At 40.3% G+C, this 17,029-nt stretch overlaps 1 protein-coding gene and 1 pseudogene across 2 annotated transcripts in view; one reads left to right on the top strand and one right to left on the bottom strand.

Annotated features, from left to right (window-relative positions):
• Nucleotides 1-5,814, top strand: part of Mbtps2 (membrane-bound transcription factor peptidase, site 2) — a 50,894-nt gene extending 45,080 nt beyond the window's left edge. Inside the window, exons 10-11 of the mRNA NM_172307.3 lie at nucleotides 645-720; nucleotides 2,486-5,814. Of these exons, the coding sequence (NP_758511.1) occupies nucleotides 645-720; nucleotides 2,486-2,708 (299 nt within the window). The 3' untranslated portion in view covers nucleotides 2,709-5,814. The remainder of the gene's footprint in view (nucleotides 1-644; nucleotides 721-2,485) is intronic.
• Nucleotides 5,815-11,885: 6,071 nt separating this feature from the next.
• Nucleotides 11,886-12,832, bottom strand: Gm6568 (predicted pseudogene 6568; annotated as a pseudogene). The gene is made up of 2 exons (NR_040420.2): nucleotides 12,207-12,832; nucleotides 11,886-12,169 (listed from the first exon to the last, which is right to left on the bottom strand). The product of NR_040420.2 is annotated as a predicted pseudogene 6568 (transcript).
• Between the last annotated feature and the right edge of the window lie 4,197 nt (nucleotides 12,833-17,029).

Genomic DNA, 17,029 nt, shown 5'->3' with positions numbered 1-17,029 from the left:
GTTTTGTCATGATACGATTTGTAGTGTATGTTTGATAATAACTGCTTTCTCTTCTTCCCTCACTCCCTCTTTCTTTTATGTTTTCTTGTTTTGTTTGTTTTTGTTTTTGTTTTGAGACTTCAATGCTGGTCGTGGTGGCACATGCCTTTAATCCCAGCACTTGGGAGGCAGAGGCAAGCAGATTTCTGAGACCAGGCCAGCCTGGTCTACAGAGTGAGTTCCAGGACATCCAGGGCTACAGAGAGAAACCCTGTCTCAAAAAAGAAAAAAACAAACAAACAAACAAAAAGAGACTTCATAGAATATAGCCCTGGCTGGCCTAGAACTTGCTATATAGATCAGGCTAGACTCACAAAGATACGTCTGCCTCTGCTTCCTAAGTAATAGAATTAAAGGCCTGGTTCTGATTTTATACATACATATGTGTGTGTGTATGTATATATGTAAATGTGTTTGTGTATGTATGTGTTATATATATATATACACACACAGAGAGAGAGAGAGAGAGAGAGAGAGCACATGCTTAGGAAAGTTTTGCTTGGCCATTTTAATAGACTAGTGCAATTTTTGAATGTATGGTAAATTTGTAATGTTGCTTATTATGCTATGAATAATATTTATTATTCCCTGTTTTTCATTTTTAGTGAGCATTACAAGTTTCATCCCACGTTTCAACTTTCTAAGCATAGATCTGCCAGTGATTGTGGAGACATTTGTCAAGTATCCTTTCTGGTTTAAAAGTATGTTGGTTGTAGCTTTATCCTTTTTACCCCAAATAGATCATTATAAAGCTTTATCATTTAATTGCTTACAACTGAAAGATACCTTAAAGATGAAAGGTCAGGTTTTACATATGAGGGGAAAATCAGTGAAGAAAACTCCATCAGCTACGGACAAAGGTTACAGAAAGGAGGATCTTGTGGGAAAAGCAGCTGGCATCACAGTGGCCTGGCTGCTGGAAGGGTCTGAAGCACACAGAGAGGATGGGCTCTTTTCACAGAAGCTTCCTTGCCACCAAAACTGTCTCCACTGCTCCGCTAGCTCAGAAGTTCAGGGGCAGTCTTCTGCCAATGCACCTAAGGTATATCTGTGCACCGTGTACATACAGTGCCACAGAGGCCAGAAGAGGGTGACAGAAACAAGTTGCATATGAGTGTGAGCTATCATATGGGTACTTGAATCAAACCCAGGTCCTCTGTAAGAGCAACCAGTGCTCGGCTGAGCCATCTCTCCAGCCCCACAAAAGCATATATAGTTTTACAGGAAATATGATGTATAAACAAATATGATGTACAAACAAATCCTTTTTAAAAAGGATGCAAGGCTGGAGAGATGGCTCAGTGGTTAAGAGCACTGACTGCTCTATGGAAGGTCCTGAGTTCAATTCCCAGCAACCACATGGTGGCTCACAACCATCTATAATGAGATCTGACGCCCTCTTCTGGTGTGTCTGAAGACAGCTACAGTGTACTTACATTTTAAAAAAGGAGCAGGACAATGACAAAGTGTCTACAACAAGGTAACTTCAGCTTCCTATTCTTTCCATCCTTATCTTGCCAGGCTATCTTCTACATGCATTTGGTACTCATTGAAACAGGCACACATATTTACCAATAAAATAAAAATAAATATAGTTGAAGTAAATTGGGGCTGCAGTGTTGGTGCGTGCTTAAGATCTTGAAAACAGGATTGTCACCATCCTGTCCCACAAGACCCAGTCTCAGAATTTAACATAATCCTAATTTGGGGCCTGGCATTGTTGTTCAGTAGTAGACCAATGCCTAGCATGTACAAACCCCTAAGGTTGGGGGCACTTTTTTCCTTTCTTTCTTAGTCCTTCTGCATTCCTTCTCTTTGTTGTATCATTAAAGGATTACAAACGCATAAGCTTAGGAATCCATTGTAGATTTGTTAGTCTGTCTTTCTGTAATTTGCTTTTCTATTGAAAGTTTTAAATAATAGAGGTAGAAGAATGTTTTGGGGTTTGTTTTTATGTGCTTTTTTACTTTTTTGTTGTTGTTTTGGTTTTTTGGTAGTGGGTAGGTTTTTTTTTGGTTTTGGTTTTTGGTGGTGGTTGTGGTGGGGGTTTTTCTGGGAGGGGAGGGTGTGTTTTGTTTTTGGAGAGAGTTTTTCTGTGTAGCCCTGGCTGTCCTGGAACTTGATCTGCAGACCAGGCTGGCCTCTAACTGCCTCTGCCTCCTAAGTGCTGTGATTAAAGGCTATCACTGCCCAGCTTTAAGTGGCTATTTATTTATTTATTTATTTATTTATTGGTTTGCTTAGGGGTTTTGTTGTTGTTGTTCTTTGTTTTGTATTGTTGTTTGGGTTTTGGGCTTTTTTTATTGGGGGGGGGTGTTTGTTATAAGAAAGAATGTTAGAGACTTAAAGTAGAGAGACCTACAGTAATGTCACCTCCCAGTGACTTCTCAGAAGATGATTTCCACTTGTAATCTCATAGCTAGCTCCTTAACTGATCGTTACCCAGGTACCTGATTTCTCTTTCTGGAGCTCTGGCTATTGTTAATGCAGTGCCCTGCTTTGCCTTGGATGGTCAATGGATTTTAAACTCTTTCCTGGATGCTACCCTTACTTCAGTAATTGGAGACAATGATGTCAAAGATCTGATTGGATTTTTCATCTTGCTTGGTGGCAGTGTACTTTTGGCTGCCAATGTGACACTGGGACTCTGGATGGTTACAGCACGGTAATGTTTGCTCTCATCCAACAGAATTAAGAAGTAAAGCTACATGGCAATATCTGTTGCCATTGAAATTCTTACTAGTTATGAAATGTAAAGTGTTTCCTTAAAACACCTTGGCCAACCTCTTTGAGCTCCTAATATCTAGAGAACCCAAAAACTCTGTAGTAGAGGGAGTAGAAGAAATGAAAAGCATAATTCCTGACTATATCCTACTTTAAAGATTGAATGTGCAAACTCTGAATGTTTGTTGAATAATTTGTAAACAAGTGAAAATTCATTCATGTAATACCATTTTGTGTGACCATATAGCATTTTGGAATAGTAAAAGGAAAAGCAGAATCTTGTAGGAAAACGTGTGTGTGTGTGTGTGTGTGTGTGTGTGTGTGTGTGAGAGAGAGAGAGAGAGAGAGAGAGAGAGAATGCGTGTGTATGTGGTATGTGTCTGCGTGTTCTACTAGTGTTTGAAAGCAGGGCCTTACTTATGCTACTTAGGCTAAGCTTGCCTGTCCCAGGTAAAAGTTACTGAAAAGTGCCATTAAGGTGATGTGCTGGTGCACACCTATAATCCCAGCACCTGCCTCTATGTGTTTGGAGGGCTAGGCATAAGGATCGTGAATTCAAGGCCATCATCTTTAGCTACATAGTAGGTTCCAGACCAGCACTGGCCACATAGCAAGACCCTTTCGTGCATGCATACATGCACAGGCGCGCACACACACCCACCCACCCACCCACACACACACACACACACACACACACACACGCACATACACAAAATCATTAATGATTGGAAGGAAGCTAGACCTTGGTTGAATGGAAAGTAGAGCAAGTGCTCTTGGTTTTATAACTCTTGTCTTTATCTTATTTGAAAAGTATTTTAAAGTTTAATGGTGTATTATTCTGTACTCTGGTTACAATTCTATGAAAGTATCTGCTAACATGAAAGCAAAAACTCTGTACAAGTGCTATCAAGTAAATGAGCAATGTTGAAAGCAGATAAGGCTTGTGATGTGATAAGACAGTTTGTCGCACAAGTATTACATTTTTCATAGTGTAAGTTACACTCAACATTTTTAAGCCTTGTTATATATAGAGTATGCTGCAGGAAGGGTCTCTCACGGCAGCATGTGAGCTCAGGCAGTTAGAGGTGAACTTGAGAACTAAGCTGAGTCCTCTAACAGATCACAACAGAACTTCAGCAAACCTACTTAACCACTTCCTAGAGCTTTGCAGCTTAGAACTCTTCCAGAGTAGACTTTTTCCTTTGTGCTGCAAGAACATTCAACCTTGAGCCATACTCTGTCGTCACCAGCACCTAGTATGTTTCTCTCTGTTGGCGGGATTAAACACCTCCTCTTTGTTTTCCATCTCCCCCTAAGCTACCTCTGTGAGTACATAAAAGACTTGGTAGTCTAGTGAGAATGGCTGCACAAATGAAAATTTCCCAGAATCTAGAAAGAGACTTTTGAGCTGTAAAGAATCACAATTGGTCTTGTAGGGTAGCAGTTCAAGCCTGGGAAATTGAGAAAGTCAGCTGGCTGATGTGACACTGTTAGTCTTAAGAATATATATGCACATACTGTTTCTGTCATGAAAAATACATATTTCATGAAACACACACATTAGAGGTAACAAAAGGCAATGATCCATCCATTCATTCATTAATAGCCAGATATATACCTCCCTCCTGAAGTAAGGTACTCCATAAGGTGACCTTTTTCAGAACATTAGTTCTCTTAAGCGCCTAAAACTTTTAAATCAATTTTTAGAAATTTTTTAGACTTTATTACAAATTTGCCTTCATTCTTTAATAGGAACCATACACTGAATATCATTTTGAGATTTTATTAATGATGGGCCATTATTACTAATAATACTAAAGTCATACAAATTACTAACTTTTATTGCAGAAAATATGGCATTGTTGTCTTCTAAGATCACTCAGGACCAAAATGTATCTGCATATTAAAAAGGCACAGACCTTTTCAGGTAAAGCTTAGAGAATGCCGTGAAATACTCACATTAACTTCATCGCATGCATGAAGCAGTTTACTAATGAAAATGTATGTGTGTAAATCATTGTTTTCAATACTGAGGAAAACAATTTTTGGTATGGTACTTAGCCCAGGACCTCACACATGCGAGCAAGTATTCTACCACTAAACTATTATCCATAGACCATGAAACTATTTTAATAAGAGGAAATTCTATTCATTAACTTCATTTTCTGAGTGAAGGCAACAATACAAAACCTTATTTCTTATTAGCTGCTGAACACCTCTGCCAGCTAATCTTTAGGGTCGGGTTTGGGTGCTTCTCTCCTGGAGTCCAGATTTGTATGCAAATGGCCTCATTACTAAAGAAAGGAGATGTTACTTATTGTCTCTTCCGCTTCCCTGTGGGCTCCTGGCTTCCCTGTGTAGTGCATGCGCTATCAGAATTGCTTAATGTGCTTGAATGAATGATGGTGATTAGTGTTATTTATGGCTAGAAAAGCATGCTTCTATTTAAGCTGTAAAAAGGATTGTCGAATAGTTACTGTAAATATATGTTGACATAGTAAAGCTTGGAATGTCTTATGTCCCTGGTGTATTATCATCTTTATGGAAAAATTCATTTTGGTTTCTGTAGAGCATTTAGAAAAATGAGTTATATTGGAAAAATGAATTATGTTGGTGATTTGAAGAAGTATCTTTTTGTGTTGTCTCTTTGTTCAGCAGTGAAATTTTATTCTCAGTGTTCCTATTCTGCATTGTTTACATTCTTAAGGTTTTTATTTTAATCATCCATAAGTGTGAGACATGTACATATTATTTTTAGCATCTCAGTTTGAAGAGACATACAGTTAAACTTGACTTTGATAAATACTTCTAGGTCATTGTCTGTGCGAACAGCAGATTGTAAGCATACGCTTCCTAGTGATGTAGCTTTCTGTCATTGTGTCCTTGGTATTTATTGAACATCCACATACTGGTGGCACACAGATTTGTTCCAATAACTCCTTTAATTGAGCTGTAATTCATTTTAAGGCTTTAATTTGATTTTATAATTGTCAGAATGTGATGTTTAGCAATAAAAGAACAAATGTAATAAACCAGCATTTTACGTTTATCATCTTCTGTATCATATTTTTTACATTTGACCTTAGACAAAAGCTATTGTCTTGTCAGTGTCCTTTTTTTTCTGTAGAAATGTCCCACTTACATAGAATAAGATCTTGACTCTAAACATGATCTTCAATTTCCATATTGGTATATGACAGTTGTATATGACAGTTGTCTCAGAAAAAAATCTGTTAAGTGAGGTGCCTTTGTTTATAATTTTGGAAATGTTAGCTTTAAGGAAAGAGGACTGCCACATTTCCTTAGTGGTGTGTGCGTGTGTCATACTGTCTGGTGTTAATATTATTTTATTAATATATTTACATCATAGTATTACAAATGTATGTATGTGGAAGGAGGGTACATGTGAGTGTAGCGGCCAGAGGAAGACATTGGATTTCCCTCTGTATGGCTCTTCACCTTATTCCCTGAAGACAAGGTCTCTTACTCAGTCTGGAGCTGAGCTTAGGAGCCAGGGTCTAAGGTCAGATTCTTGTGCTTCCATAGAAACCGCTCTAACCTACAAAGTCCTTGTTAGCATTTATCTAAGCTTTGCCCCAGTTACCTGGCAACAGCCAAGTGTGCCTGACTCACTACAAAAGAGGCTGCTCAGTCCCCTCCCCTCTCACCTTGTTCTCTTGCCTTCCAGCTTTTCCTCTGTCCTCTCCTCCCTTCCCCCTCTCTCCCTATCCCCTCCCCCCTCTCTCCTCGTGCTCTTTGCTGGTCTGTACTCCTCCCCCTCCACCTTTCTCTGTCTCTACTACCCTCTCAACTCCCCTCCCCATGCCCTGGTGTCTTGAAGTCTTACCAGAGTTTTATGTATACACACTGTTAAGTTTATGAACTGAATTTTTATGTTAGGTAGATTTTCAAAATGGCATCTTTAATTTATATTTTTGATTAGAAAAAAAAAATCAACATTTTAAAATGTGTTAACCTGTCAGTGTATTTTGTTTAAACACATCTTTTCTCGTTTTCATTTTTTAAGTATATATAAATACACACACACACATTCAATTAAGTATTGGGGCTCATATATGTGCAGATATGTATGCACATGTGTACTCATGAATATGATGGACTGAGATTGATGTCAGAAGTCAATCTTGATGGTCCTCTATGTTATTAATTGAGGCAAGGTTTTCCAGTTGAGCTTAGAGGGTCAAAGTGAAATAGTGAAACAGGAAGGGTTAAAAGGAGGGGAGCCTGAGAGGGCAAAGTAGAGAAGGGAACATGGGAAAGGTAGAAAACATAAAGGCATTTTGAAGAAGTCATATGGGAATCTAGACACTTCCTAAAATATATACATACATATCTATAGAAACAGTTGCAGTCAGTTATGCTATAATGGGACAGAGTGCCCCTACTAGACACCGTAGGCTAACAAATAAAAAGTTCAATGCCATAAACGGGATTACCACTTTTGGAGTGGTTTGCCAGTGAGGTCCCATAGGCACCTCTCCCAAAATTACAGGCTATTGCCAACACTTGATTGCACCCCAGAACTTGAAAATAAGACCCTGTTACTGAAGATACTGAATACTTGAATCATGGTACATGAAAAAATAAAGCTGGTATGTACCTGGAAGTTTCATTCCCCACAGACTGGGATTTCATAGTGCTATATGCTGCCACCATAGGAGGAAAAAGTAAGTATCCACCTTACCTAGCTGTGAACCCTGTTTACAAGGAATCGGTTTCCCAGACACATAAAGTTGCACATGTGACTCCACAACAGTTGTGACAACATAGAGATGACCTACACAGTCTCAAGCCAGGCAAAATCCCAGCATGGAAAGGGGAGGTAGGCACAAAGTCCCATCCCTCAGCTAAGGACTTATTGGCAGTTGCTATCAGTTTAGAGAAGAGAGTCAGTTTTCCTTAAGGATGTGGCCCTGGTAGGCCATCTACACTCCAGTAGAAGGCCACATCCTATTACTGAAGATACTGAATACTTAAATCATGAAACATGAGAAACAAAGGTGGGACCCAGTGTATATGGGCAGCACAAGTTGTACTCTCTATATTTGAAAGAGAAGACACAAAATTGGGTGGTTAGAAAATAGGGGTGGGTTAGAAGGGAAGGAAGAGGGTCAATATGATCAGACTGCATTGTATGAAATGTGCAGAGAACTAATAAATATGAAAAAAGTGTGTCATCCATAAAATGTATAAAGTTAGTTTTCTGGAGAGAATAAATATTAGTAATGTCTTACCTCTCATTTGGAGAAAGTATTTCTTATTTGCATAGATGGCAACTGTTTTTTTTTTTTGATCCAGTAATATAATAAAATGATTATATATATGTTTTGACTGAATACTTATCTTTATTTTCTATAAGAATAGTGTTCCTGGGCTAGAGAGATGACTCAGCGGGTAAGAGCACTCACTGCTCTTCTGAAGGTCCTGAGTTCAAATCCCAGCAACCACATGGTGGCTCATAACCATTCGTAATAAGATCTAACGCCTTCTTTTTTTTTTTTTTTTTTTTTTTTTTGGTTTTTCGAGACAGGGTTTCTCTGTATAGCCCTGGCTGTCCTGGAACTCATTCTGTAGACCAGGCTGGCCTCTGCCTGCCTCTGCCTCTGAGTGATGGGATTAAAGGCGTGTGCTGCCACACCCAGCTCAAGGGCTGGGGTTTTAACTTGGGTTCTCATGCTTGTCAGCAAGTGCTTTGGAGAATAATACATAATTCCTATTGAATTGAATTATAGTTCATATTGGATTGGCATACAATTTTAATTTGGAATGGTTTGTAATTCTAAATATTAAGGTATAAAAAAGAGGACAGTAAAATGACATATTTTGAGTCCAAATGTTAGATTAGCTCTGTCATCCACGAGCATTCAAAACTTGAAGACTTTCTAGTTCCTTCTCAATAACACAGCCTCACTTCCACCTCTAGGAAATATCAGCAGTTCACAGACAAATCGGGCTCCAGAGACTGGAGAGGAATAAGTCTAGATAAAGAACACGTCAGGAGAACACAGAATCAGTAGGAGAACATTCAGGGAACTAGGGTGTGATTAGTGCATGTGTGTCTGTGTGTGAGAGAGAGAGAAGAGAGAAAAGAGAGAGAGAGAGAGAGAGAGAGATCCACTGAACTACATACAGCCCTAGCATTGGACGGTTTCTTAAATGTGTGTGTGTGTGTGTGTACGGGTACATGCATATATATGGAAGAGGTAGTTGCATTGAACTTCTAGCACTCTTTTTTTTAAAGTATTTATCTATTTTATGTATATGAGTGCACTGTAGCTGTACAGATGGTTATAAGCCTTCATGTGGTTGTTGGAAATTGAATTTTTAGGACCTCTGCTCGCTCCAGTCAACCCCGCTCGCTCTGGTTGGCCCCACTTCGCTCAGTCCCTGCTCCCTCTGGCCCAAAGCTTTATTTATTATTACACATAAGTACACTGTAGCTGTCTTCAAATACAGCAGAAGAGGGCGTCAGATCTCATTCCGGGTGGTTGTGAGCCACCATGTGGTTGCTGAGAATTGAATGCAGGACCTTCGGAAGATCAGTCAGTGCTCTTACCCACTGAGCCATCTCTCCAGCCCCAACTTCTAGCACTCTTGTAATATTAGATTGGAGTTTTTGTTTGGTTGTGTTTTAGTTTGGTTTGGTTCTGTTTCACTTGGAGACTATCTCTTACGTAGCCCAGCTTGTCTAGACTTAAGGTAGTCCTTCTGCCTCAGCCCCCCAGCTGCTGGGATTACAGGTATGTGCCATCAACAACCATTCCCATTTACAGTTACTTTTTAAGCTGTGAAATAGTCTTGCAAAATATGAATCAGCACATGGAAAAAACAGTCTTTCCCCCTCTTTTCTAAGTATATGCTTTCTGTGGCAAAAAATGTAAAATTGCAACTAGTCTTTCTCTTTCCCTGCAATCCTGCAGGTAGGACTAGCCATGTAACCCATCTTGGCAAATGAGCTTTTTTTCTCCGTAGAGACTTCTAAAAGACATTTCTGTCTTGATTTAAGTAAAACCTTTTCTGGGCAGGGCTGGGGAGATGGCTGAGCAGGTAAAGTGCTTGCAGTGCAAGCATGAAAACTGGAGCTTGCGTCTCCAGCATACAAGAATAGCTGGGGGTATGCGGTACAATTCACCAGTAGTCCCTGCACTCTTACAGATGATAGGAAGAAGATACAGGGCAATCCCTGCAATCTTTGACCAGATAGTCTGGTGTATGTAGTAACTAACAACTGTTTCTAACAAGGTGGAAGCTGAGAGCTATCATACAGTGTTGTCATCTAACCTCTACATTTGTACTGGGTCACATGTGTGTCTGTGCTCACACACATGAATGGATGTGTGCATGCATACACACTCAGGAAGGAGGGGGGAGGGAGGGAGGGAGAGGTAACAGAGAGGTGTCCAGGGAGTTGTGCAAAAGCAAACACTGTATCAATTGAGCCATGCCCAGCTCCTTTTCCTGGGAGGCATATTGCATCATTCAGGCAATAGACAAAAGCAATTGTTTAAGATGGCAATATGCAGAAATACAAAGAACCTGGGTGGCTGATAACACTGTTTAGACTAAGACTATGGACTCCTAGTCTTTTCATGTTGGACAACCAAACCTCGTGTTGAATGTGCTGCTATTTCAGTCCTAATTGAATAACTAGAATGAAAGAGGAAGAATTTCACACTACCTTCTTACTGCTTTCCCTCAGATATGTTTTTAAGCATAAGCGTATAAGAAAATCCTGTAGTGAAAGGAATATGCTAAGTTAGATGTCGCTCACCTTGCTGGGTTTCCCTTTAAGTCTCAAGTGTGGCAGAGTCAAAGAATTGTTGTCATGGTAGGAGGAAAGACATGGTCCAAGAGTGAAACTATAGAGTCTACAGAAATGGTTAAGTAACCCCACTTGTACTTGCAGAGGACCCACATCCAACTCCCATCACCCACATGGAGTCTCAAAACCATCTCTAACTCCAGTTCCAGAGAATCTGGCACACTCTCCTGTCCTCCATGGGCACCAATCATGCACATGGTAAGCATATACACATGTAAGCAAAACTGTCATACACATGAATCGTTCAAAAGGGGAAAATAGACAGATTAAGAATTATGTTGGGAGCAGGGTATGATAGCACATGCCTTCAATCCTATCCCTCACGAGGCAGAGGCAAGTGGATCTCTGTAAGTTTGAGCTAACCTGGTCTATACTGAGTTCTAGGCCAGCCAGAGTTACATAATGAGATCCTTTCTTTAAAAAAAAGTAAAATTTTTTGTCAAAACTTATTGATAAAATTATTAGAAATAGTTTCCCCAAAATATATGTTGAAAACCAGAATCCATTACCCATCCCCCAAACCAACCATAAATAGCTAAAGTTTTACACTAATTCTCACTGTTTTCCTGTGTTAAGAGCCATAAAGAAATGATCTGGAGCTGGTTGATGGTGGTGCACACCTTTAATCCCAGCACTTGGGAGGCAGAGGCAGGCGGATTTCTGAGTTTGAGGCCAGTTCCAGGACAGCCAGGGGCTACACAGAGAAACCCTGTCTCCAAAAAAAAAAAAAAAAAAAAGATCTAGGACTGTCGAGATGGCTCAGAGGGTAAGAGCACTGACTGCTCTTCTGAAGGTCCAAATCCCATCCCAGCAACCACATGATGGCTCACAACCACCACCACAACCATGAGATCTGATACCGTCTTCTGGTGTGTCTGAAGACCGCTACAGTGTACTTACATATAATAAGTAAATCTTTGGTCTGAAGCAAGTGGGGCTGGAGTGAGCAGAGGTTCTAAGTTCAATTCCCAGCAACCACATGAAGGTTCACAACCATCTGCACAGCTACAGTGTACTCGTATACATAAAGTAAATAAATCTTTAAAAGCAAAAGAAAAGAAAGAAATGATCTGCCCTATCTGGTTCGGTTGTGCAGCAAACACTTCTGAGCCATTTCTATAACATCCCCTGCCCCTTTTGAGATTTTCTAAACACAAGGCCAGTGGGATGGTTCAGTGGATGAAAGTCCTTGACAGCTCTTACAAACTCAATTCTGAAGAATGGATGGGTCACCCAATATCTTTGGATCTTCAATCAGAAAATTCTTTTTTTTTTCCTACTAGCTGAATGTATTGTAATTTGTTTTAAAAAACAAGAAGTTCAATATATGGAATACCTATAACAAACAGCTTAACATAAGTGAAATCATGCATTTACCAAAATAGTTCACAGAAAACTTTTTTCATCAGACATAGTAAGGAAGAATAAACTAGGTGGGCTTAGTGGAAACAGGAAAAGATTCAACTGTTGTCCTGAACAATCAGTGTATGTAGTAACCATATTTCCTCTTTGTTGAGTGACAGTCCTGCAGTGCTTGCTAGATCCATGAAATCTATTTACAGTCTATTTTCAATCTATTTTCAGTCTATCTATTTTTGACTGTGTGTCGATTGGTGGTATCAAAGCCACTAAAAGAAAACATTTTTTCCATGTCTTCAAACATATCATCAAACAATCCGCCTCCAAAAGAAAACTCCTGGAAGTGATGCCTTTGTCTACTGGAACCATCCTGGCGTGTGTGGAAGTGGTTTTCAAAATGCTTCTTAGACCGAGTGTTTTGGTTCTGACCAAAAAAATTAAAGTCTTTAAATAAGTCATCAAAATTGAAGTTAAATGACTGTTCAAAAGGACTTCCATTGCCTCTTTGTCCTTTGCCATTAGTAAAAGCACTGTGTCCAATTGTGTCATACGCTTTCCAACTACTGGCATCCGAGAGCGTTTCATATGCTTCTGCAATCTCTCGGAATTTTGCTTCAGCATCAGGACTTTTATTTTTGTCAGGGTGGTACTTCATGGCTAATTTGTGTAAGGCCTTTTTGATTTGTCGCTCTGAGGCAGACTTTGGCACACCTAAGAAATCAAAGTAGCTTTTGGAGGCCAGGATTAATTCTGTTATCATTAAAATGCAGATTGCAAAGACGAAAACTGACTGTGGAGTAGCCATTTCTAATAACCTGTGCGCCCCGACGCAGCTTCTCCACACCGCGGCGGCCCGGCTCTAGCTCCGGCTCCGGCTCCGGCTCCGGCTCCGGCTGCAGTTGCGGTTGCCTGACCCCGGCCGCACAGGCTCCGACCCCACCTCCGAACGCCGAGTAGCCTCCTCCCAGCTCAGCCTGTTCCCTACTGGCCCAATCAGAAAATTCTTGTGTCACATTTTGAAACTAGCTAAATTACTGTGTTAATGATTTCCTCTTAATACCGCATTTTGTTATGAGAGCATCATCCTTAATTTTTATGCTAGGCATGAAAGGGATTGTATTAGTCAGGATTCTCTAGTGTCACAAAACTTATTGATAGTCTCTATATAGTCAGGCAATTTGGCATGATGACTTACCATCTGTAGTCCAACTCTCCAACAATGGGCAGCTGTGAATAGGAAGTCCAAGAATCTAGTAGTTGCTCAGTCCCACAAGGCTAGTTGTTTCAGCTGGTCTTCTGTAGAAGTCAGTTCCAACAGATGTGCTGGCAAGTGAGTACAAGCAGTCAAAGAGCGAATCTTCCTTCTTCCAATGTCCCTATGTAAGCCTCCAGCAGAAGGTGTGGCCCAGATTGAAGGTGTGTACCACCATGCCAGGATCTTGGATTTGTTTTGTCCCAGGCTGACCTTGAACTCAGCGATCTTACCTTAGTCTCCTGGGATTAAAGGCATGTACTACCTTGTCTGAGCCTAAACTTTTCATAACCACTATGCCTCAAGATCTCCATGCAAAGATCCAGCTCAGAAACTTGTATCCCCCAGCCTCAAGATCTGAATTGCAGATGAACCCTCCAATTCTGGATTGTAGTTCATTCCAGATAGAGTCAAGTTGACAACCAGGAATAGCTATTACAGTCCCCACTTGGAGGAACTGTTTTGGAAGGGTTAGAAGATGTGGCTTTTTGGGAGGAGTGTGTCACTGAGGGTGGGTTTGAGATTTCAAATGCCCATGACATTCCCAGTTAGCTCTCTCTGCCTCCAACTTGCAGATCAGATGTAAACTCTCAGCTAGTGCTTCCAGAATCATGCCTTCCTGCTTGCTTCCTTACTTCCTGCCATTATGGTCATGGACTTGCCCTCTAAAACTGTAAGCAAGACCCCATTTAAGTGCTTTTGTTTTATGTCACCTTGGTGTCTCTTCACAGCAGTAGAAAAGTAAAACAAAACATGTTGTCAGCCATTTGTTACACACTGTGCCGGGATGTGAACACCAGTCCTCAGGATTTTGCAGCAAGAACCTCTGAGCCATTCCTCTAACATCCCCGGCCCCTTGTGCAGTATTTTAATAATAAGACCAGGGAGGTGGCCCAGTGGATAAAGGTGCGTGTGGTTAACCCTGACGACCTGTCAGATCCCTTGGACTTGGAGTTCCTGGTGGCTATAAGGTGCCAGACAGTGGTGCCGGGGACCAAACTCTAGTCCTCTGCAAGAGCAAGTACTCTTAACTGCTGAGCCATTTCTATGATGCAAGCCTGATATACTATTTGTTCTATATAAGAAATCCCTTCTTTTGCCGGGCGTGGTGGTACACACCTTTAATCCCAGCACTTGGGAGGCAGAGGCAGGCAGATTTCTGAGTTCGAGGCCAGCCTGGTCTATAAAGTTAGTTCCAGGACAGCCAGGGCTACACAGAGAAACCCTGTCTCGAAAACCAAAAAAAAAAAAAAAAGAAAAAAAAAGAAAAAAGAAATCCCGTCTTTTGATGTTATTATTTTTATTATTTTTTAATGCAGAGATGGAACTCAGATAAAGCTTCCTTTTCTGCTGCCCCTTCTCAGAAATTATGTTGTATCTACTGTTTTAAGGTGAACTTTAACTTTACTAAAATTGGCAAAAAATCCTTCTCCAAAACCCAAGCTGTAGATGGGAATTCAGTATAAATTATATAACTAAAGGAGAGTCTCTTTATAAACTTGGATTTCAACAGCTAAGGAGATGGCTCTGTGGGTAAAGTGCTTGCTGCACTATAGGGAATGAATGAATGAATTCCTGAGTAAATGTGTGTGTTGACAGGAACTGGCCATGTCAGAGCCCCCAGAGCTTCAGATCTATGAAGGAATGATAGTTTTCCTCTGGTCTAAGTAGGAATGTTGATAGTGTGAACCAAAAATGTATATCATAGCTTTCTCTCCATGAATATTTACAACCTGAATACTGCTCCCTTACAGAGACTGCTCCTGCCTAGATTACCTTGTTTATCTGTATGTAATAACTCAGGCCTCCTTGTCCAAGTGTATATAATAACCCTCCTTTCTGTCGAGCTGTATATACTGAATATGCTGAAGTTCTGGGGTGCTTCAGTTCCTTAAGGCAAGAGCTCAGACTACCTGATCTTACTTTTATGACTGTATGTCTGTGTAGCTCTCCCATTTTCTTAAGTCCCTGGCTCCCATCCTAGTCAGTTCCAAGTCCCTGAACATAACAGTGTACAAACTCTAGGACCTGAGTTTGGATCCTCACCACCCCCACAAAAACAAGGCATGATGGTAGCAAGTGTCTGTAACCCTAGAACTGCAGTTGTAGAAGAGATAGAGACAAGCAGATCCCCAGAGTTCACTGGCCAGCCAGATCAGGATGCTCCAAGCTCAGTGAGAGACCCTGTCTTGAAAAATAAGGTGGTGAGCCACCAAACACCTGATGTCAATGTTTGGCCACTCCACCTAAGTACATGGACCCACATGTACACACACGCATACATACACTACACATACACACAACTTATACCTCAGTGTTTTCCTATTCATAGAGTAGACATATCACTTATTTGTAAAAATAATATGAAAGCACTTCATGGAAAGAAATAAAGTCACCAACGAGACATAAGAATGTTGGTAAAGAACACCAAGATAGCCCAGAGTGGTGGCACACACCTTCAGTCCCAGAGCTCAGGAGGCAAAGTCAGGTGAATCTCTTGAGTTCAAGGCCAGCCTGATCTACAGAGTAGTTCTAGGATGCCCAGGGCTACACAGAGAAACCCATCTCAGAAAGAAAGAAAGAAAGAAAGAAAGAAAGAAAGAAAGAAAGAAAGAAAGAAAGAAAGAAAGAAAGAAAGAAAGAGAGAGAGAGAGAGAGAGAAAAGAAAAGAAAAGAAAAGAAAAGAAAAGAAAAGAAAAAAAAGAAAAAAAAAGCAAGCAAACAAAAAAACATCAAGTTCATGTTACCCTGTCTGGAATTTAAATTAATTGTTTGTTTGTTTTTCTTTTCTTTTTTGGTTTTTCAACACAGGGTTTCTCTGTGTAGACCTGGCTGTCCTGGAACTCACTTTGTAGACCAGGCTGGCCTCGAACTTAGAAATCTGCCTGCTTCTACCTCCCAAGTGCTGGGATTAAAGGCATGTATGACCACCGCCCAGCTTTAATTTTTTTTTTTGAGTTGATAATCGTTTATGCCTTTGACAATATGATCTGGATCACAGAGAAGACATTTCTGAGGAAATGTTTCCATTATCTAGGCTTGTAATTTGTCAAGGTAAAATATGACACATGGAGCTGGACAGGTAACTTCTTCGCAGTTTTGAGAGAACTTCCTAATCTTTGGGAGGACTCAAGTTTGGTTCCCAGTAACCATATCATGTGCCTCACAGTGACAGATCCAGTGGCCACTTTTGACGTCCAAGATCAACCATACAGAGACACAGACAACATACATGTAAATAAAAACAAAATAATTTAAATGACACATTACAATGTGGACTGACGTTAATAACTGACGTGTAATTGGAAAACAATTTACCAATATTTGTCAACCTAAAAAAAAAAGCCCATGCTTATTGAATGTAATTCTTTTGTGATAATGTATGCTAAAATAATTATGCTAAATTTAAGTAAAATTTTTATGAAGTGAGTAACTGGAAACCATCTGTCCAACTACCAAAACAGTAGTATGAAAGTCTAAGTTGGTTAATTTACACTAGCATTATGCCGGGCATGGTGGCACACGCCTTTAATTCTAGCACTTGGGAGGCAGAGGCAGGAGGATTTCTGAGTTTGAGGCCAGCCTGGTCTACAGTGTGAGTTCCAGGACAGCCAGGGCGATACAGAGAAACCCTGTCTCGGGGGAAAAAAAAAAAGAACCCCCCCCAAAAAAACAAATAAACTAGCATTATATTTATATAAAGGCACTCTTATTAGATAACATATGCAGAAGTACTTTGAGTAAAAAGTACAAAAAAAGAATTAGGGAGGTGGCTCAATGATTCGAGTGCTTTGCTTGATGCACGAGCATAA

Source organism: Mus musculus, chromosome X (assembly GCF_000001635.26).
Source record: "Mus musculus strain C57BL/6J chromosome X, GRCm38.p6 C57BL/6J".
Classification (NCBI taxonomy): Eukaryota; Metazoa; Chordata; class Mammalia; order Rodentia; family Muridae; genus Mus; species Mus musculus.
The sequence above is the reverse complement of the archived record's forward strand: the minus strand, read 5'-3'. Positions and strand labels throughout refer to the sequence as shown.